Source organism: Triturus cristatus, chromosome 1_2 (assembly GCF_964204655.1).
Source record: "Triturus cristatus chromosome 1_2, aTriCri1.1, whole genome shotgun sequence".
Lineage (NCBI taxonomy): Eukaryota > Metazoa > Chordata > Amphibia > Caudata > Salamandridae > Triturus > Triturus cristatus.
Genome location: NC_140580.1, coordinates 147,381,674 through 147,400,222, shown reverse-complemented (window position 1 = coordinate 147,400,222; position 18,549 = coordinate 147,381,674). Strand labels below are relative to the sequence as shown.

The 18,549-nt window shown below is 46.3% G+C and overlaps 1 protein-coding gene across 1 annotated transcript in view; it reads right to left on the bottom strand.

Moving 5' to 3' along the window:
• NRAP (nebulin related anchoring protein) overlaps window positions 1–18,549 on the bottom strand; it is a 289,660-nt gene that overhangs the window by 128,291 nt on the left and 142,820 nt on the right. The window contains exons 18-22 of the mRNA XM_085603355.1: window positions 18,321–18,422; window positions 17,795–17,992; window positions 16,863–16,967; window positions 12,965–13,063; window positions 2,422–2,526 (exon numbers count right to left, since the gene is read on the bottom strand). Coding sequence (XP_085459481.1) covers window positions 2,422–2,526; window positions 12,965–13,063; window positions 16,863–16,967; window positions 17,795–17,992; window positions 18,321–18,422 — 609 coding nt within the window. The remainder of the gene's footprint in view (window positions 1–2,421; window positions 2,527–12,964; window positions 13,064–16,862; window positions 16,968–17,794; window positions 17,993–18,320; window positions 18,423–18,549) is intronic.

The following is an 18,549-nucleotide window of genomic DNA, read 5'->3' as shown; positions in this document are numbered from 1 at the left end:
CATTAAAGAAACAGCCCGGCTAATGCGTTTCATCCTCCGTGAGGACTTCATCAGGGTTAATGTATTTCTTTACAGCAATGTCACTTCAAAGTCTACGTATAAAATATTTCAGTTCTCCATGAAATTCTTGGAACACTAGTACTGCTCCTTTATTGTTGTAGGGAAATACCAGGTGACCATATATAAATTTCACAGCTTAATATCCACACCCGTTGGGTTCTGAAAGCTCAGACCGGATAATACAACACACCACCACCGTCACTGACCTTCTCAGAAGAAGTCAGTGATGGTGGTGGCCTGTTCCAAAAAGCAGGAAATATGATTTTGGTTCTGTAAGCACCGAAATCCACGTTATGCTCCATATCCTGTGCAAAGCCTGTACTAGGTGATAATCTCACCCAATAGATTCCCAACACCTAGATGTAGGATTTTATCTGATGAGAGATAATTATCGCATCTAAAGTTGGACCACTTGTAATGAGGGAATGAGTCTGTCTTCCCCAAAATGACTCCTTATGCCCTGGGTATTGAACAGGAAATATAGAGACACCTGTTGACATGCGAACAGGTGTGGGAATGGTTTCCCTCTTTTTCACTGTCTGGTCCAACTAAGTAAAGGATTGGAACCAATGATCCCCAGCCTAGAAAAGCAAAGGTGTCTGGCCGTGGCTGTGTGCTCAAGTTTGTGTGGGAAGGTTCACCCAATCTGTTCACCCAATCTGGAAGAATGTGGTCCCCCTATGCCCAGTACTTTGCAGAAGGGATTGCTAGCCATTAGTTGTTATTTGTTGCATCTCATTCACTTACTGCTCACTGAAGTACTACACGTATGAATGTATGTGGGACTTATCTAGCTCAAACCTATCCAAAAGGCTGCGGGTGGCTGTCTGAGGTCCAAGGCAAAGGCACAGTGAAAGTGTGATTGGAAGGGCATCTGGTATTTGAGTGTGAAAGTGGACTGTTGCGCCATCATGATAGAGTGCTTTTTAAAGAGGCTCATCTTTGGCTCTTTCTAAAATTGGTGCACCGTTGAGATGGTCGTGATGGATATAGAGATGTCATTACAGGGCCTGGGTGTAAAGATAGAGAAGTCTTGTTGCCTTCTTTTTTACACTCTTTGTCTGCAGTCTGATGGCGCCATGGCTGTGGTTGTGCTGAGCGCCACCGTAGATGATGAACTTGTAAGGCAGATATACAAGGGTGCTGGTCGTAGTGGCTTTGTAGACGATGCAACTTGTTTTGAAGATGCTGCCAGCAAGCAAGGGGCCCATTGGAGTTACATCAGCGTGGGGATGATGTGGCCATGTTACTCTAGGCCCTCGATGAAGCATGCTTCTGAATGTGTGATGTCCTTAAGGGGGGCAGTGTGGAGACTGGGAGGCCGCTGAACAGGGCCTCGCACCATCCACATGCTAGAGTACAATGACTTGAACAGCAATTCTGATGACAAGTCTTAGATTTCTTGGAAATGAGTTAATTGAGGGTGAGATTGGTGCCCAGGATGGATCCAAGAGGCTTGGTATACTGATCTGGAAGCTCCTCTCCATCTCCCGCACCCCCATACGTGGAGAAGACAGAATCCCTGACATGACAGATAACCTCTGGAGAATCTGGCTTCATGAGTCCACTAACCATTCAGATCTTAGGTCTCTCAGAGAGCTCAATCCTGACTGGTAGGTAGAGAGCCACTGACTAACGTTCAGTATCGATGTCAGATCCCGTCGATCGATTCTAGCCATGATATCCATGGTATCCAGTAGCACTACCCTTCAGGCCTGCCCCATAAGCTGTACCAATGAGGACCACTTTGCTCTCTCAAAGACCATCGCTAATACTGATAGTAAACTCCTGAAATTCTCCATTCGAACCTGGATGCTAATCAGATCACATGAAAACACTCAGACGTACAATAACTATTTGCTTAATTTATTATTTGAGTGCAAAATCTCTAGAGAGAGTGAAAAAGGCCTGATATTGAATCAATTTATATGGCCGTGGATTTTTACTCATGGCTACTTTGACAACCGCAAATTTGAGCTTAGTGTGAATTGTAATGCAAATAGTAAAGAATTAATGTAGTGTTTAACTTGTTTATGTATTGTTATCCTGTGGTGCTAGCTTTATGATTATAATGTGTGTAGTTTAATGTAATGAATTTTAGCTGAAAACAATACATACATCTGAATACTGATGAGAATCAGACTTCCTGCCTGGAATAAATACTTTGCTTGCCCCCATCCAAGCCTCCAGACACGCCTTGCCAGTTGCCTATCAAACAAGACACATACAGCAGTCGTCAGACGCTACCATGCACACTCGCCACACCTGAGGGAAGGTAGCCCTAAACGTGCATGAGTGAAACATGCCTTCTAAACTTTTTGGCAAAACAGTGCTTGGAGACAGTGTTTAGACCTGACCTACCGCACTCAGATTAGCAGCGTTTACTCTGGCCTGCTTGAAGATGGGCTCGTCCAAGTTGATTGTGTAGTGATGACGAAGCTCTTCTCCCCCTGACTTGTATGTGAGCTGTTTTTGAAACAAATGAGCACAAGGACAATATTTGGGCTATTTTTGAGGGAAAACTAACATTTTAATTAACACAGCATAGTTGCTATACAATTGTTATTTGTCTATGCATATTACTGTATTGTCTATTGCATAAAATAATAACACACTAAAAATAGAAACATAATGTACATTAACGTAAAATATCTTATTAAGATCTGAAGTCATCACTGGAACTGGAACCAAGAATTTAACGCACTTTGTAACAAATACAATATAAATGTTTTAACATACAAAAAAAATCTGGGAAAAAAGTATGGCATCACTTGAACTCTTTTTTTCTCATTAGCGGGATGTGCGCATTTGCAAAGGACCAATACATTGCATGATAGACATTGTGCTACCCAGAAACAGATGGTGTCGCTCAATGTACACATACAATGGTGTGTTTTTCTGTATCTTTAGTAATGCATATTGCACCATTTGCATGAGAAGTCTCCCATGCAAATGATGCCATGACACCTCCAGTGTTATGTAGTGAATTCTGTTCCGGCTTGCATAGTGTAGCGCTATAATACCTTCAACAAAATCCAGACATACAGAGGTGTGTCAACTATACCACTAGCGTGAGATTCCTAGGCATTCACAAGGAGGTTGCCATAGATTGTGAGGGAGAACCAGCATACGCCACAATTATTTTAGGCCGTGAGTGTGCTTCCATGTTTCCCATAAGGGACCTCTATGTGAACTGGTGGGAACATTGCAACGGTAGGAATTGTTGCTAGTTCGCTTAAATTTTTTTATGAACTAATACCATGAGGGCTGCTGAAGTTACCTGGGTCGTTAACTAAGTATTTCATTTTTACATGCAAAAGCTGTGCTAAAGTTCTGCAATATTAATATTGTGGCCTAAGTCCCTACAATTTACCTCACAGCATGTTACAAGATACCCTGAGCTGCATGAGTAGGGTTGTGGTATGCCCCTGGCAGTGGCATTTGGGAACACAAGATTTAAGTACATATTTGTTGCTTGGAGGTTGAGGGGATGGACCTATAGCTTTTGATTGGAATGCAGTGAGGAAAATGTGTTCTATATGATGAAAACTCCCAGTTTCATGCTTTCTGGCCTTTAATATTTGAACTTCTGCTGTGTGGTGAGCCTCCATAATTGAGTCTCACCTAAAGTAAGCTCTGTTAAAATTGGATTATGAGTTGCAACCTGTAGTGCTCGCCTTTTAATATGAGGCCAGCAGCCCGTTGACAGCTTTAGAGAGAGCATTTGGGTGGGTTGCAGAGGGTGTGTGCACAGTGCATGGTACGTATGTGAATTTGTTCGAGGCTTGGCTATGTCTGTTGTGCTTTACTGTAAGGGGACATGATTTCACTCTGGATTTCCTGTGTGTGAATGGTACACATCAGGTTCCCCTGTCAGGGAACACCAAGCTTCGCCCCTTCCTTCATGATTCTGAGTGACAAAAGGCTAGCCTGACCTGCCTGGGGCAACTAAATTTCAGGCACTGGCTGAAAGCAGCTCCAGCGGTGGATCTCTGGAATCCACATAGTTGTCTGCAAACTAGACTAGCATAACTGCTGGTTAGGAGCCCAGGTGATTGTGGTGACATTCTTGCTGACCAGTGCAAGGACCCACACCACAGTGTGAAGTCCAAAACAATATTCACAAGGAACTCACTCATGAATTATAATACACGATCTGTGACTCAATATGTCACGCTGAATTAATCACAACCAAATATGACTTTTCTTTCATAGAAAAACTATCAAATACATTATAAATCAATTTTCATAATAAGCCCACACAGAAAACCTATTTTCTTTTTTATTTATAAAACCTAACCTCAACCGAGGTAGGTGTTATTTTATTCTAAGGTTCATTAGTTTCATAAAGAGTTCATCAAAAATACATTTATAAAAATTGCAAATATATACAATTCAATATTTACAGTGACAAGTGACCCCAAGTGAAAAACCATAACCTATTACAATACATGTGTATAACAAAAAAATGAAGAAAAGGAAAAGGTTATTGGAAATGTATATAAGGACAGAGGTAGGATTTACTTAAGCTCCAGTTCCACGCTCTTCGGTTGCTGGCTTCCATCAGATTGATGCAACCTGGTTAAGACCCTTGCAAGGAGTGCTGCAGACTGCCTGGAGAAGCGGGGACTGCCTGCTGGAAAGAAGGTAATTCCTTGCCTATATTCTCACAGAATAGCACCTGCCTTCTGTAAGCATCAGCCTAGCTGCCTGGTGACTAAGGAGCACTGCGACAGGTTCTGCTTCTAACCCTGGAACTGCATCTGCCTTGAGAGGAGCCAGCTCGCTATAGGGTACTGGAAGTAGCCCTTGAGGAGGATGATATCTAGTGCAGGAGACCACGGCTGTGCAGAAAGGACACTGAACAGAGGTTAACCAAGTCTGGGTGTCAGGAGGCCCCCACAAGTTGATACTGGTGGATGGACCCACCACCAGGAAAAGAGTGTTAATGTGCAAGAACAGGAGTTAACATGTTCAATATTCCCTTCTGTGGGCCACCTTTCTTTAAAAGCCCTGGGACTGCTCACCCCGGTAGAGATTACAGGGTCCTCAGGGCTTCTAGGGAACTGGGGTACCCAAGGTGGCAATCACAAAAGATCAGTGGTTCCCACAGTGAACCAATTAGTCTGGCTAGAGCTTAGCTTAGCTCTCAGCAATTGCTCATTGTTCATGGTAACATGCATTTTCTCTGGTCTGGCCACATTTATTGTACACGTTGCCAGGATGAGGATAAGATAATAATTTTAATGTTCTATAGATGGACACTTGGAATTAATGGCAAAGCATGTAGACCTGCTATAACAATTGTGAATGCATTGACAAATGTACTAGTCCTGTCTTAGTGGTTGTAATTACTGTGAAAAGTCTGAAGGCCTATCTGTGTTAATTGGGATGACTTCAAGTTATTGCACTAAGTCTAGTTAGGTGCATAACTAGGTTTATATCTAAGGGACGACTGATATGCTACTTTTCATATGGTGCCTTGATGATGACTGTAACAGATGGTATTTAATTCCCCAATGTGATATTTCTTTCGGATGTGTGACATCTACTCTGTGTATATGCTGAGATCTCGAGAGGTGTGCTTGGTTTTCAAATTGGGATGATAATAGGACAGAGACCCATGTACATAACTGCAATCGATACAAACGAGACCAAGTAACCCCTGGATACCCTTGAGCAAACCTGAACAAGTGGTCAGAAATGCCAAATAATGGAGGAAGGAGCGGGCTGGAAATTGTGCTTACTGCAGTATGATTGAGTGTTTACATCTGAGGGCCATATTATCAAGAACGGCGATAACATTATCGTCGTTTTAGCGGCAGGAAACTGCTGCTAAAGCGGCGATAAGGGGCTTGATAATAGGCCCTAGAGAATTCCAATAGAAGCCCAGGTTTGATGTCCTTGACACCAGAACCTGGGTTTCTATTGGAATTCTCTAGGGTCTATTATCAAGCCCCTTATCGCCGCTTTAGCGGCAGTTTCATGTCGCTAATACGGCAATAATGTTATCGCCATTCTTGATAATATGGCCCCTGGGTGTTTTGGGGATGGGCAAAGAAGGAATAACATGTATAAAGCAATAGAGAATTGAATACATGGTAGTGCGGAGCAGTACGGAAGGTGCAGAAGTGATTTCCTCTAATATTTAGTGAGGAAACAACATGGCAAATTACGTGGAATGTTCTTTCAGGGACTGAATAGTAGCATGGAGGAGTGTAAATGTTGGAAAAATTGAACACGCTGCTAGTTAATTTAGCACTGTTTCAAAATAATGATATGGGGCCTGGGTAGGTATTATGTTCAAAACAGGTGGATCCACAGCTTTACTGGTGCTGATATGTAAGATGCTGATTTTTCTGGAGATTAATATGTGTCAGCATACTGACGGATGATATGTGATTAAAAAGGCATTATATGGGGTTCAAAAGTCTTTAGGGCAGTGTCTACTAGCCTTATATTGACACAATATCTTATTTCGAATCGGCCCAGGTGAAATTTTGTTTACACTGGCATGATCTTGTGTAATTTCCGGCATTTACGCTTGTTACACAAAATACCCAAGATTATGATTCAAAGCATACTTGAGATTTTTTGCTGGTAAAAATCGTATCTCAGGAGCGTGAGAACAACATAAACGTACAGCATGGTGCTCACGTTGCATGTGATTTTGTATTTTTTTAGAGAGTAATGCATCCTTGTGTCCAAAATGGATGCAAGGATGCATTTCACGCTAAAGAAATAGGGCAAAATGCCAGACCAGCATTTTGTGTAATTTCACGTGATTTTGGCCATTTAGTCTAATTTTAAACTTTGGGGCAGATTTACAAGCCCCTTGCTTGACTTTTGAGCTGCAGTTGCATCACTTTTTTGATGCAACAGCGGCGCAAACAATGCGGCCTATTTACAGCGTGACGTATCTAGGGAGATGCGTCACGTTGTAAAGCCCTGCATCACATTATACCTGCGTCAGGTATGATGTATGCAGGGTGGGCGTTCCCAAGCAGGAAGGCCCCGTAAAAGTGACTCAGTGAAATCTACAAGATTTCACTGTGTCACTTTTAGGACGCCACTGCGTCAAAACCTTACGCCTGCTTCAAGCAGGCGTAAGTAGTGACGCAGTGTAGTGGGAATAGGCCTCAACACGCATTGTTGGAATTGCGTCGTGCTTGCGACACGACTCCAGCAATGCTTGACTTTTCCGCCAACAGATGTGTCAGAATTTCTGACGCATCTGTCAATCCTTGCGCCATAGTGCACCGTATTGTAAATACGGCGCACCTATGGTGGCGCAAGGGTTTCTAAGAGTGACGCAGGGAAGGTGACGCATCTGTACACTTTCTTGTAAATCTGCCCCTTTGTTTTTTAAACGTCTGGGCATCTAAGATTGTTCTTTCTACTGGGAGGAGATTTCATTATGCTATTGGGTCCTTTCCAAGGGGGAGCCTATGTACCAGTCTGGCGGTTGTCTAAAGTAGCTGTAATCCTTAATGGATTTATCTCCTTGATTTAGTGGATGTTCCGGGGTTCAGTGGACGATCTAAGCAATATGCTTATTTTCAAATTAGGCTGCTAAAAAAGATCATGTTGTACGTTATGACTGCAACCCGTTTCAGCCATGACAGTTTTGATGGGATGCATGATGGGCTGTGGACTGCAGTGTTCCTGAGGCGTCCCAAAAACCTAGTCCTGTGCCTCCAAGAGGAAACAAATCAACTAGCCAGCCTGATGTCCAGCCCTAGGGGATTTGACCTCAGCTTCTCCTTTGCTTTCTTCTCTTCATTGCTCTCTGTTCGTAGCCAAGATTTTTTTGGGGGGTGACTTTTAATATAGCGAAATGTGACTCAAAGGTATCAGAGCACTTTACATGAGTACCAGTTGCTTTAAAGACGGACACATTAATTTTGATAGGCATGCGGAGATTAGGTCATTTTCCTAGAATCACAGGTTGTTAAATGTCCCTGCCGAGACTCGACCCCAGTTCCCCAGCTTTGAGGTCACCCGCTCTCATGTGACTCATATAAAAAGCCATTTCATCAGTCTCCTCAATTCTTAAAAAGCCCATCCAGTGAATGATGTCACAGCAGATCCTCAAAACCCTTCCTGATCCAAACAAAGGAACATTCTAGAATGCCTATTGTTGGTGATTGTTAGCGATGCAGGACTGGTCAAAGAAAACAGTTTTTTTCGCTAAACTGGAGAGAACTTTTAAGGGGCCAGATCCTGCTCCACGCTACAATTTTGGTCCTCCAATATGTCACTTCTTGACACTCTTCATTTCTAAATTCAGCGCAAATTTGGCCACACAATCATGATGCTTCTCTATGTACATCTGTATATCACTGTGTGTACCTATATTTTTTATAATCAAATATACATGTAGTTCCTTATTGATCTGAAGTGTTCTTTAGCCTCAGTTATGCTTGGTAAGGTTCATGATTCTAGTAGGCCCAGAAGCCATTTTATTGAAGGTAGCACATTTGCACATTTATGAAAAGCGTAACCTTGATTTCAGTACTGGTAACTGGAAGCAGGAGTTTATCAGAATAATGAACTGAGCATTGCAAATCATGAATGATACCTTCTTATGCCACCTGCTCTTTAGATACGTTTTTTTTGCTGAACTCTGGGACCTCCTAGACTCCACCGCCCCGACGTCGCCTTCCTGACGGAGACCTCGCTGAACGCCACCTCAGCACCAGACATCGCCATAGCCATCCCACAGGGCTACAAGATCTCCCGCAGAGACCGCACCAACGGAGTGGGAGGAAGAATCGCCATCATCCACAAAGACGCCATCAAAATCTCAACGAACACCGATGACACCCGCACCACCGCCGAGCAAATGCACTTCCAGATCCACACCGACCCCAACACCACCCTCAGAGGAACTCTCATCTACAGACCTCCCGGACCCCGCCCACAGTTCAGTGACACCATCGCCGACCTCATCAGCACCCACGCCCTCGCTTCCATGGACTACATCCTCCTCGGGGACCTGAACTTCCACCTCGAGAACAACAACGACGCCAACTCCACCGCCCTGATCGACAACCTCGCCAACCTCGGACTCAAACAGCTCGTAACAACACCTACCCACGCCGCTGGACACACGCTCGACCCCATCTTCTCCGCAAGCCCCCACGTCTCCTTCAACCACACCACCGAACCACACTGGACCGACCACAGATGCGTCCACTTCACCTTCAGGAAACCCACCACACACAACCGCACCCAACAGCTACCACGCCGCTGCTGGGGCAAGGTCACCGAGGACCAACTGACTACCGCCCTCGCCCTGAGACCACCCACCGACCCCACCGACCCAGACACCGCCGCGACCAACCTCACACAGTGGATCAACGACTGCGCCAACACCCTCGCCCCTCTCAAGACCTCTACAACCAACCACACCAACAAGAAAGCCGCCTGGTTCACCGAGGACCTCCGGATCTCCAAGCACACCTGTCGGAAGCTGGAGAAGAAATGGCTCCGCGACCGAACACCAGACAACCACACAGCCCTCAAGAGCGCCACCCGCAGACACCACCAACTCATCAGGACCGCAAAGAAGACCGCCTTCAAGGACCGCCTAGACAACAACGCACACAACACCAAAGAGCTCTTCAGCATCGTGAAAGAACTCTCCAACCCCAGCTCCATCACCAATGACATCCCGCCATCTCAAGACCTGTGCGACTCCCTGGCCACCTTCTTCCACCGCAAGATCACCGACATCCACGACAGCTTCAACTCCGACCCCCCGCACCCACCACCGAGTGCACCACCCCTGCGACTACCACTCGCACCAGTCGCCTGACCATCTGGTCCAGCGTCAGCGACAAAGACACCATCAAAACCATGAACTCCATCCACTCCGGATCCCCATCGGACCCTGCCCTCACCACGTCTTCAACAAAGCCAGCGCAACCATCGCGCCCCACCTCCTGAAAACAATCAACTGTTCCTTCGAGACAACAACCTTCCCAGAAAGCTGGAAGCACGCCGAGATCAACGACCTTCTGAAGAAGCCCAAGGCGGACCCCAAGGACCTCAAGAACTTCCGGCCCATCTCCCTGCTCCCTTTCCCGGCAAAAGTGACTGAGAAGATTGTCAACAAACAGCTGACCAGCTACCTCGAAGTTAACAGCATCCTGGACCCTTCCCAATCCGGTTTTCGCAGCAACCACAGCACCGAGACCGCCCTCATCGCCGCCACTGACGACATCCGGACCCTGATGGACAAAGGAGAAACAGCCGCCCTCATCCTCCTGGACCTATCAGCAGCCTTTGACACGGTCTACCACCGCACCCTATCAGCACGCCTCCATGACGCCGATATCCAAGAGAAGGCCCTGGCCTGGACCACATCCTTCCTCTCCGGCAGAACCCAGAGCGTTCGCCTCCCACCCTTCCGCTCCAAAACCACTGAGATCATCTGCGGCGTCCCACAGGGATCCTCCCTCAGCCCGACGCTGTTCAATATCTACATGGCCCCCCTCGCCCACGTCGCACGACAACACAACCTCAACATCATCTCCTACGCCGACGACACCCAGCTGATCATATCCCTCACCGAAGATCCCCACACCGCCAAAGCTAACCTCCACAGAGGAATGAAGATCTGTAGCCGACTGGATGAAGGACAGCAGACTGAAGCTGAACTCAGACAAGACGGAGGTCCTCCTTCTCGGACCCACCCCAACCGCCTGGGACGACTCTTGGTGGCCCACGTCACTAGGCACAGCCCCGGAACCCACAGACCACGCACGCAACCTGGGGGTCATCCTCGACTTCACTCTCTCCATGACCAGGCAAGTCAACGCCGTCTCCGCGTCCTGCTTCAACACCCTCCGTATGCTCCGCAGGATCTTCAAATGGATCCCCCTCGACACGAGAAAAAACGTTACCCAGGCCCTCATCACCAACAGACTCGACTACGGGAACGCCCTCTACTCAGGAACTACAAACAAGCTCCTGAGACGACTCCAACGCATCCAGAACACCTCGGCCCGACTCATCCTCGACGCCCCCCGCCGCAGCCACATCACACTCCACCTGAGAGGCCTGCACTGGCTCCCCGTCAACAAAAGGATCACCTTCAAGCTCCTGATCCACGCACACAAAGCACTGCACAACACCGGACCCACCTACCTCAATAACCGACTCAGCTTCCACACCCCCACCCAAAGCCTCCGCTCAGCCAACCTCGCCCTCGCCACAGTCCCCTGCATCCGAAAAACCACCGCCGGCGGCAGATCCTTCTCCTATCTCGCTGCCAAGACCTGGAACACTCTCCCCACCATCCTACGACAGACCCAGGACCTGCTGGCCTTCAGAAGACTCCTCAAGACCTGGCTCTTCGACCAGTAGCACCCCCCCCTCCCCAGTGCCCTGAGACCCTCTCGGGTATGTAGCGCGCTTTACAAATGCAGTGATTGATTGATTGATTGATTGATTGATTGATTGATTGACTGAAAGCAACACGTTTCTGTCACGCGAGCAGGTTCCATGAGAGAAAACATATGTATACTGTACTAAACTAAATGTATTTTAGCATTAGGTTCCAACTGATCCTTTTCTAGCAAGACATCTGTTCATTTGAATTGGCAATTATTTTTAATTTATTTGCTGTTCTGGTTGCTACTTTTGCATTGCACACATGTTAGACTGAAGGCTTTCGGACGTGTTGGGTTTTATTTTTAACACCCCTAAACCTGAACTCCGTGCCACCCTCTCTAAGGGCCACCTGCAATAAAAAAGCATTTTGTAAAAGTTCTCATACCTGACTTTTGTCTATCATCCTCTCCGGGTAGTCAGTTTGTGTTTTTTTTCCTTTTCTGTTGTCTCTTGCAGCTGTGTGCCAAGAAACCTCTGCATGTGCATATGCGCGCTGGACACAAGATAGAACTTAACCAAACTGAGCTCAGTCTGAGCTATCCAAAGGTGTGCCAAGCCCCCCCCCCCCCTGAGGAGAATTTTCTATGTCTCTGTGGGATCCCCATTACCAAACTGTTGTGGACGCTTTGCCATAGACTGCATCAAAGTAATAGCCCGCTGCTCTCCCTCACCTCATAACTAAAAGCCTGTCTTATAATATCTGAATTAGGTGACTGTGGGAGCTGAGCTAATGGGGTTTAAGCCTCGAACCTATAACACTCTTATCACGCAGAGCAGTTCAGTTCCTCTTAGTCAAGCACAGGTAGGCATGTCTCAAAAATCATTAACCATCAAAACTGAATCAATGTGGTTTGGCAAGATGTGTGAGAGCTCCTGGGCGAGCAGAGCCTAGTAAACAATAGGGCGGTCTCTTCGTGGCAGACCACAGCACAGGAAGCCGCCTCTGCAGGCCTTTACCGGAGGAACTGGCCCCAGAATCAGGAGTTTGGCAGGAAGAGTTTGTCTAGAAGCTCTTTTTCTACATGGCGTTGCCTTTCAAAGTCAGCGCCGAGGCGTCTGTCCCTGATTAGGCGGCCATCTTGCAGGACACAATGGAAACAGGTACAGGCCTTGATGTCAGCAGCAGAAGAAAAGGCAGCAGCGTGCAGGAGCCAAATGAAGAAACAGGAGTGTTTCATGCATAATACAAAAGCGCTAAAGGAGCCAATTTCGTCTTTTGAACCGGCCCTGTTCTGCATAACTATGTCTCCCATTAGGGAGGTTGCAGACCTCCGGTTTTAAGGGCGCTAGTTAAAAGGACGTTAAATCTTACAAGTAGGCCCCGCGTCTATTTAAAGACACTGCTCATTTCCAAGCTGATCGCTTGTCTTCGCATCCGCTGCACCTGTCCCCGCCGCTCGCCAAGTTAATTATAAAGCGGCCTTGAGAGAAGGGAGATGGGGGGTGAGAACCGGGGACCGGGCGGCGGCGGGGGGAGGGCGGGGCGATGGGAGGGGGCACTCACGTCGCTCTGCAGCGCCTGGCTCTTCTTGGCGTGTTTGATCTGAGGGCTGTCTGCCACGCTGGTGAACCGCAGAGCGTCCGCCTTCTGTCTGTACTTTTTCTGATGGGGGAAAGAAAACGACAGGTGACAAATCTTATTGTGTTTGTGGACGCATTTTGCAAAGCAATCACATTTGCACCAGTGGCGCGAGCGCAACAAGTCACAATTGCAATGATTTGTGTAACTGTTTATTTAGCTTTAGCAGCACACTCTGCCTCTCAAAGCTGATAACTGCAGTTCTAGTTCCCAAGTGCACTGCCCCGGATGCATGCTTCCTGCAAGGCTCGGTCTGCAGGTCTAGTGCTCTCAGGAGAAGGCGACTAAAAACATAACACAGGCTCCCATCCTCAATATCAGAGGTGGCTATGAAGTGATCTAACAAGACGGACATAATACTTGGATCAAAAATCTGAAATAAACAGTAAAATGATATTAGGCCCTTAAATATCAAAAAGTTCAATCAGCCTTGATGACAACGTTAACATAGTGCAGCTAAAGCAGCAAACGTACTGGTAAAATCATTTTGTGACATTTTAGTACCTGAGTTACACACTGAACACCAGAGGATAATGCGGCAATTTCAATGTGCGAATCAGCTTAACCACCACAGCTGGTCATCATAAAGAGGGTTTAATGTAGCATTATGTTTAGCTGCTGAAGGCCGTGGGACAAGTTACTTAACTTCGATAACCCCTTATCTGGTAGAGACATAGGGCCTTATTGCGACTTTGGCGTCCTCCCATGGGCCGCCACGCCAGAGCCCCGTAGGAGGAACGCCAAAGCCGTTCCCACAGTGTGCCTGCCGGATTACGATTGTAAGCCGCGGCGGGCAGTGGCACGGCTGCGTTTCAATGCCGGCCATCTGTAAGGCTCATCGGAGAGCCTTACATGAGGACCGCAGCAGTGACAGCGCCGTCTGCAAGTTCCCGCATGGTGCGGCATGCACCATGTGGGGCATGCCAAACCGTGCAGGAACTCGGGTGCATAAATACAGGTGGCACAACATGTGCCCCCTCTGATTGCACCCTAGGCCCTAGAGTGGCAAGGGGCCCCTTTGTTGCTTCTGCGCCTCCCTTTTCATGGCGGTAGCACCTGACAAATATGACAGTCATGGGTCAAACAGATACTGCTAAACAAAGTCTCAAAGGTCTAATTTTCAGAGTTTTTTCATTTCAAAAGTTATCTGCTGATATTAGATCCATAGAAACTTAAAAGCACCAAAAACACAGCGTAGGATTAGCCTATAAGTGTAGGAGCTATCACCTGAGGCTAAAGGGAAGTTCTTCCCAAAAGGAGCCCGTCTCCTCCAATGATAGATACAGAGGAGTGTTCAGAGTGTGCCCAAACACTATAGGTACTTTAATGCTTTTGTTTCAATACTATTATTTTTTAAGGGACCCTTGAAATGTTGCTGGTTTCGTAAAACTCCATTGCCTGGAAAGTCTTTGGGGGGAGGGGGGATAGCCCGTAAATGGTGTGGGCAAGAAATGTTGCATTAACTAAAACATGAGTGAACAAATTGCCACATCCACCTTGTGTCTCATGTGCACTGCTAAAACACATAGGCCTCAGCTGTTGCACAAACAGATAAACAACTGCTCAAGATCACAGAGCAGATCAAGTGGTTTGTTTGCTTCTCTTTTTAAATGTGATCCTAGATCTGTCCTTGGCAATAAGCCAAACATCGAAAAATTCGACATCCATCTGGAATTGGATTTATTACTGAAACGATTCGCGCAGCTTCCCCCTAGCAGAGTGCCCTTGGACTATAGTGAGTGCACCTCCTGATGTCACTAGAAAGGAAATCAGTGATTGGTTCGAATCTCTTCACAGTCACTTTGTCGATAGACTTCGATCCAGCAATCTTGCAGAGATCCCTGACAGATGTTTTTGTCCAGTACGCAGGGCAGCAGACTCATTTAGAGGTCGCTGGTAATTGTGACTGTAATCCATTAGGCTCACCCTGGAAACTCCTGTGTTTGTCTGTGCTCCCCTTGACACTACGAGTTTGTGGACGAGCTGTCAGTGTCAACCAGGCCTTCAGATCCAAAGACAGTGGGGACTAGAAGATGACTGTGCACCACAGGACTCGGCAAAGAGCCTTGCGTACAGTTACTAAGGAGAGGAGCTTCAATTAGAGGGCACCAAGGGATGCAACCCCATCCCCACTCCGAGGACACTCACAATTTAAGCTTTCATGCTTTGTACGTAAATGCTTCCACTGCAAGTACAGTTTTACCTCAAGATAAAATGGCAGCTTACGCAGCGCATTACTTAGCACCAAGGGGGCATTACATGAGTGGTACATGGGCATTCCCAATGCAAACACCCATGCCTTTTGACCCAAACATTTACAGACAGGGTTTAGCGCCAAAATTTAACACAATTAGAAATGTTTTTATTGCTCCTCTCTTTTCCGACTTTGCATGGGTGTTGCACTGTGCAGCACACATGAAAAGTGGGAAAAGCCTTAAAACTTGTCTAGGCATGGTATTTTGTACAGGAAGGATAACCTACCTGTACAAAACCTATGTAAAACACAGTCACGCACCCTAACGCTATGGCGCTAAGGTGTCAGCATGGCGCTGGGCAGTTGAAATCAGCGCCGGCACTAGGGAGAGGGGAGAAGAGAGCCATATCTCTGAAGATATGGCGCTATCCTGCTACCTCCCTCTCACATAACGCAGCTCAGCCTCTTTGGGTGCTGCGCTGCCTTGCGTGTATTTTTAGAAAATCTCCCCCAGGTCTGCAGTCCAGTGTCTATTCTCTCTTGGCACTTGACGCCGACCTCTGGAACTCTCTTCCAGAAAACATTTTGCAAGACATTATGGGCCAGATGTACGACCCTTACATTTTGCGATTCACAAATTGCGTCGCTTTGCAACTCTCAAACTGCAGTTCACAACAGTGCCTCAGACACTGTTAGCAATTCCTAATGGGGTCACAAATTGCCTGCCTCATTAATATTCATGAGACAGGTGCTATTTGCGACCCCATTAGAAATGGCCAGCACTCGCAGGGATGGTGGCCTGCTGGAGTCACCAGACCACCATGTTTGTGACTTCTTTTTTAATAAAGCAGTTTTTCCTTTTTTTTAATTGCAGCCCCTTTTCCTTAAAGGAAAACGTGATGCATTTAAAAAAATAAAAAAATAAAGTTTTAGTTTAATTTTTTAAGGGCAGGCTGCCTGCTCTTAAAAAATATTTCCGCATCCAATCACAAAGAGAAGGTGGTCATTTGGGAACCCCTTCCCATTTCCAAGTGTCTTACCACCTACTTGAAGTAGGTGGCAAGCTGTGAGTGTTTTGATGCTGTAAATGGAGTTGCAAAACAGTGGTACATTCCATTGTGACTCGCTATTAGGAAGGGACGCCCCTTCCTAATAGCGAGAGTCGCGAACGCTATTTTGTGAGTCACGACTCGCTAAATAGCGTTTGTACATGTCAGGACCCTTTTTGCAGTCGCAAATGGGCCGATTTCCCATTTGTGACCGCAAAAAACGGTCGCACATCTGGCCCTATGTTACTCCAACTTCCGAAAGCTCGTGAAGACTCCTGAACATTTTCAGTGTGCCTTGAAGCTTCATTCTAAGGTGAGCAGGTGCTCTAGAATTGTGTTATTAAATAAATACATCTGGAAATAAACCCTACCCTCTGTCTTTGGAAACGATTGGCTCTCTACGTCACACAGGTCTCTAATTTCCGGTACAATTTGTTGGTGAGACCAGTTACTTCAGCCAAAAGGAAAAGCTTGCATCTCTAATGGCAAGTGACACAAATCAGCGGCAGCAAGCCCTACATAAATCCAATTACAATACACTACAGTACAATGCGCTGCCTTGGAAACGTGCGTCCATTACCTCACTGACAAGATCTCCCGCCTTCTTCGCCTGTTGCACATCAAGGCTTCCTTCGGTCAGCCAGCCAACTCCTTTCATCCAAGTCAAATCCGCCCGGTACTTAAGCTGCAAAGAAAAACACAGATACAATTTTGAGACAATTTAGACACCTGAAATAATAGCAGTCGTGCATACACCACACACTGAAACACCCCTGGGTGTGATCAAGCGTGTCCTCGTTGATGTAGTAGCTATAGGAACAGAAAAACGTTGATGTCTCTGCAGAAGGTACGTATATACATGAAAAGATACATTACTGAATGTTTTCTTAGCACTGTCTCCCAGTGTTTTGACTTTGGAATGGACCTGTTGTGAAGTTCTGTTACATTCCACTTCACTACTTGATGGCACACATGTCGGATCAGGACAGCATGATGAATGTGAGGCCCATGGACCATGGAATGTGGCATGCTGATCTGTGAATTGGGCAAGGTGGCCTGTGAATGAAGCAATATTGTCAATAAATGAAGCAAAGTAACCAATGAATGAGGCAAGTGGACATGGAAGAAAGCTGAGTGATCAATGAACGATTAAGGTTGGCCTGTGAATATTGTAGGATGTTCAATAAAAGACTAGGAAGACCCAAGAAAGGCGAACTAAAGGTGGCCAGTGAAAAATGTATGGTGACAGTTGATTTATGTGTAGTAACTGCATAGTTAGTGATGGAACATCTCGAGTAAATCTTTTCTAAAGAAGAGTTTGAAAACAAGACACATGACATCAAGAGACACACAGAAGCACAGCAGGTGCCTAACAGAAGCCACATACCATCCGTTAGAATCTTACAGAACCATATACATAACCAGTGCCTGATGCCAACAATCACCAGAAAGTCAGACACTAAATGCAGATTGTGTGATGCCTTCCATGGGTCCCGCCAGGCCTATTCATACCTCACTCTGAAGGCCAGATGCCTTCTTGGCCCACTTGACCTTCATGTCCTCCGCGGGCGTGGTGTACTCGTGCAGCCTCTTCCTGTAGTCCAGGTCGCTAGCCAGGGCCTGCGCTTTCTTGGCGTGTTTGATGTTGATCATATCGAGTGGCAGGTGGAAATGGGTTTTGCTCTCCTTGAAATCTTTCTTGTACTCGACCTGAAAAGTGCAAAGGAAGAGGGTTTGGTCATAATGAAGTGAGGAAGTAGAGAGACATGGTTGGAGCCGTCATTGTGTGAGTGAACCCATTGTTCTTTAGCATACGTTGGATACCAGCTAAGAAGTGTTTCTTTAGAAAAGTTATCAGAATCACCCATGAACCTGTGGGAGCCCAACATGACATTCTTTAAAAGCCATGGAAATTGTAATTTTGAGCAGGCATTAAGGTTCTCATGGGCAGTGTTAAGGTACCTTTGCTTCTCTTTTGTACTAAGCCTCATTCCACAGTCATGCTCCAAACTTTAAAGGAGGTATGAATGAAGGTTACCTCACTGCTCATCTTGGCCACTTGCAGCGAGTGAAGAAGTCGAGAATCACTTGCCGCCATGGCTTTGCCTTTAGATTTTTCATAGGCTTCTCTGTATTTTAGCTTTCAGGGAAGAAATAACGAATGCAAGTAGATTAGCTCAAATATTATTGGTCATTCAAAAAGACAGAATAAGCACACCTGTGAGTATTAGTAAGATTATTCTGTTCATAATAGTACTGTATGTAAA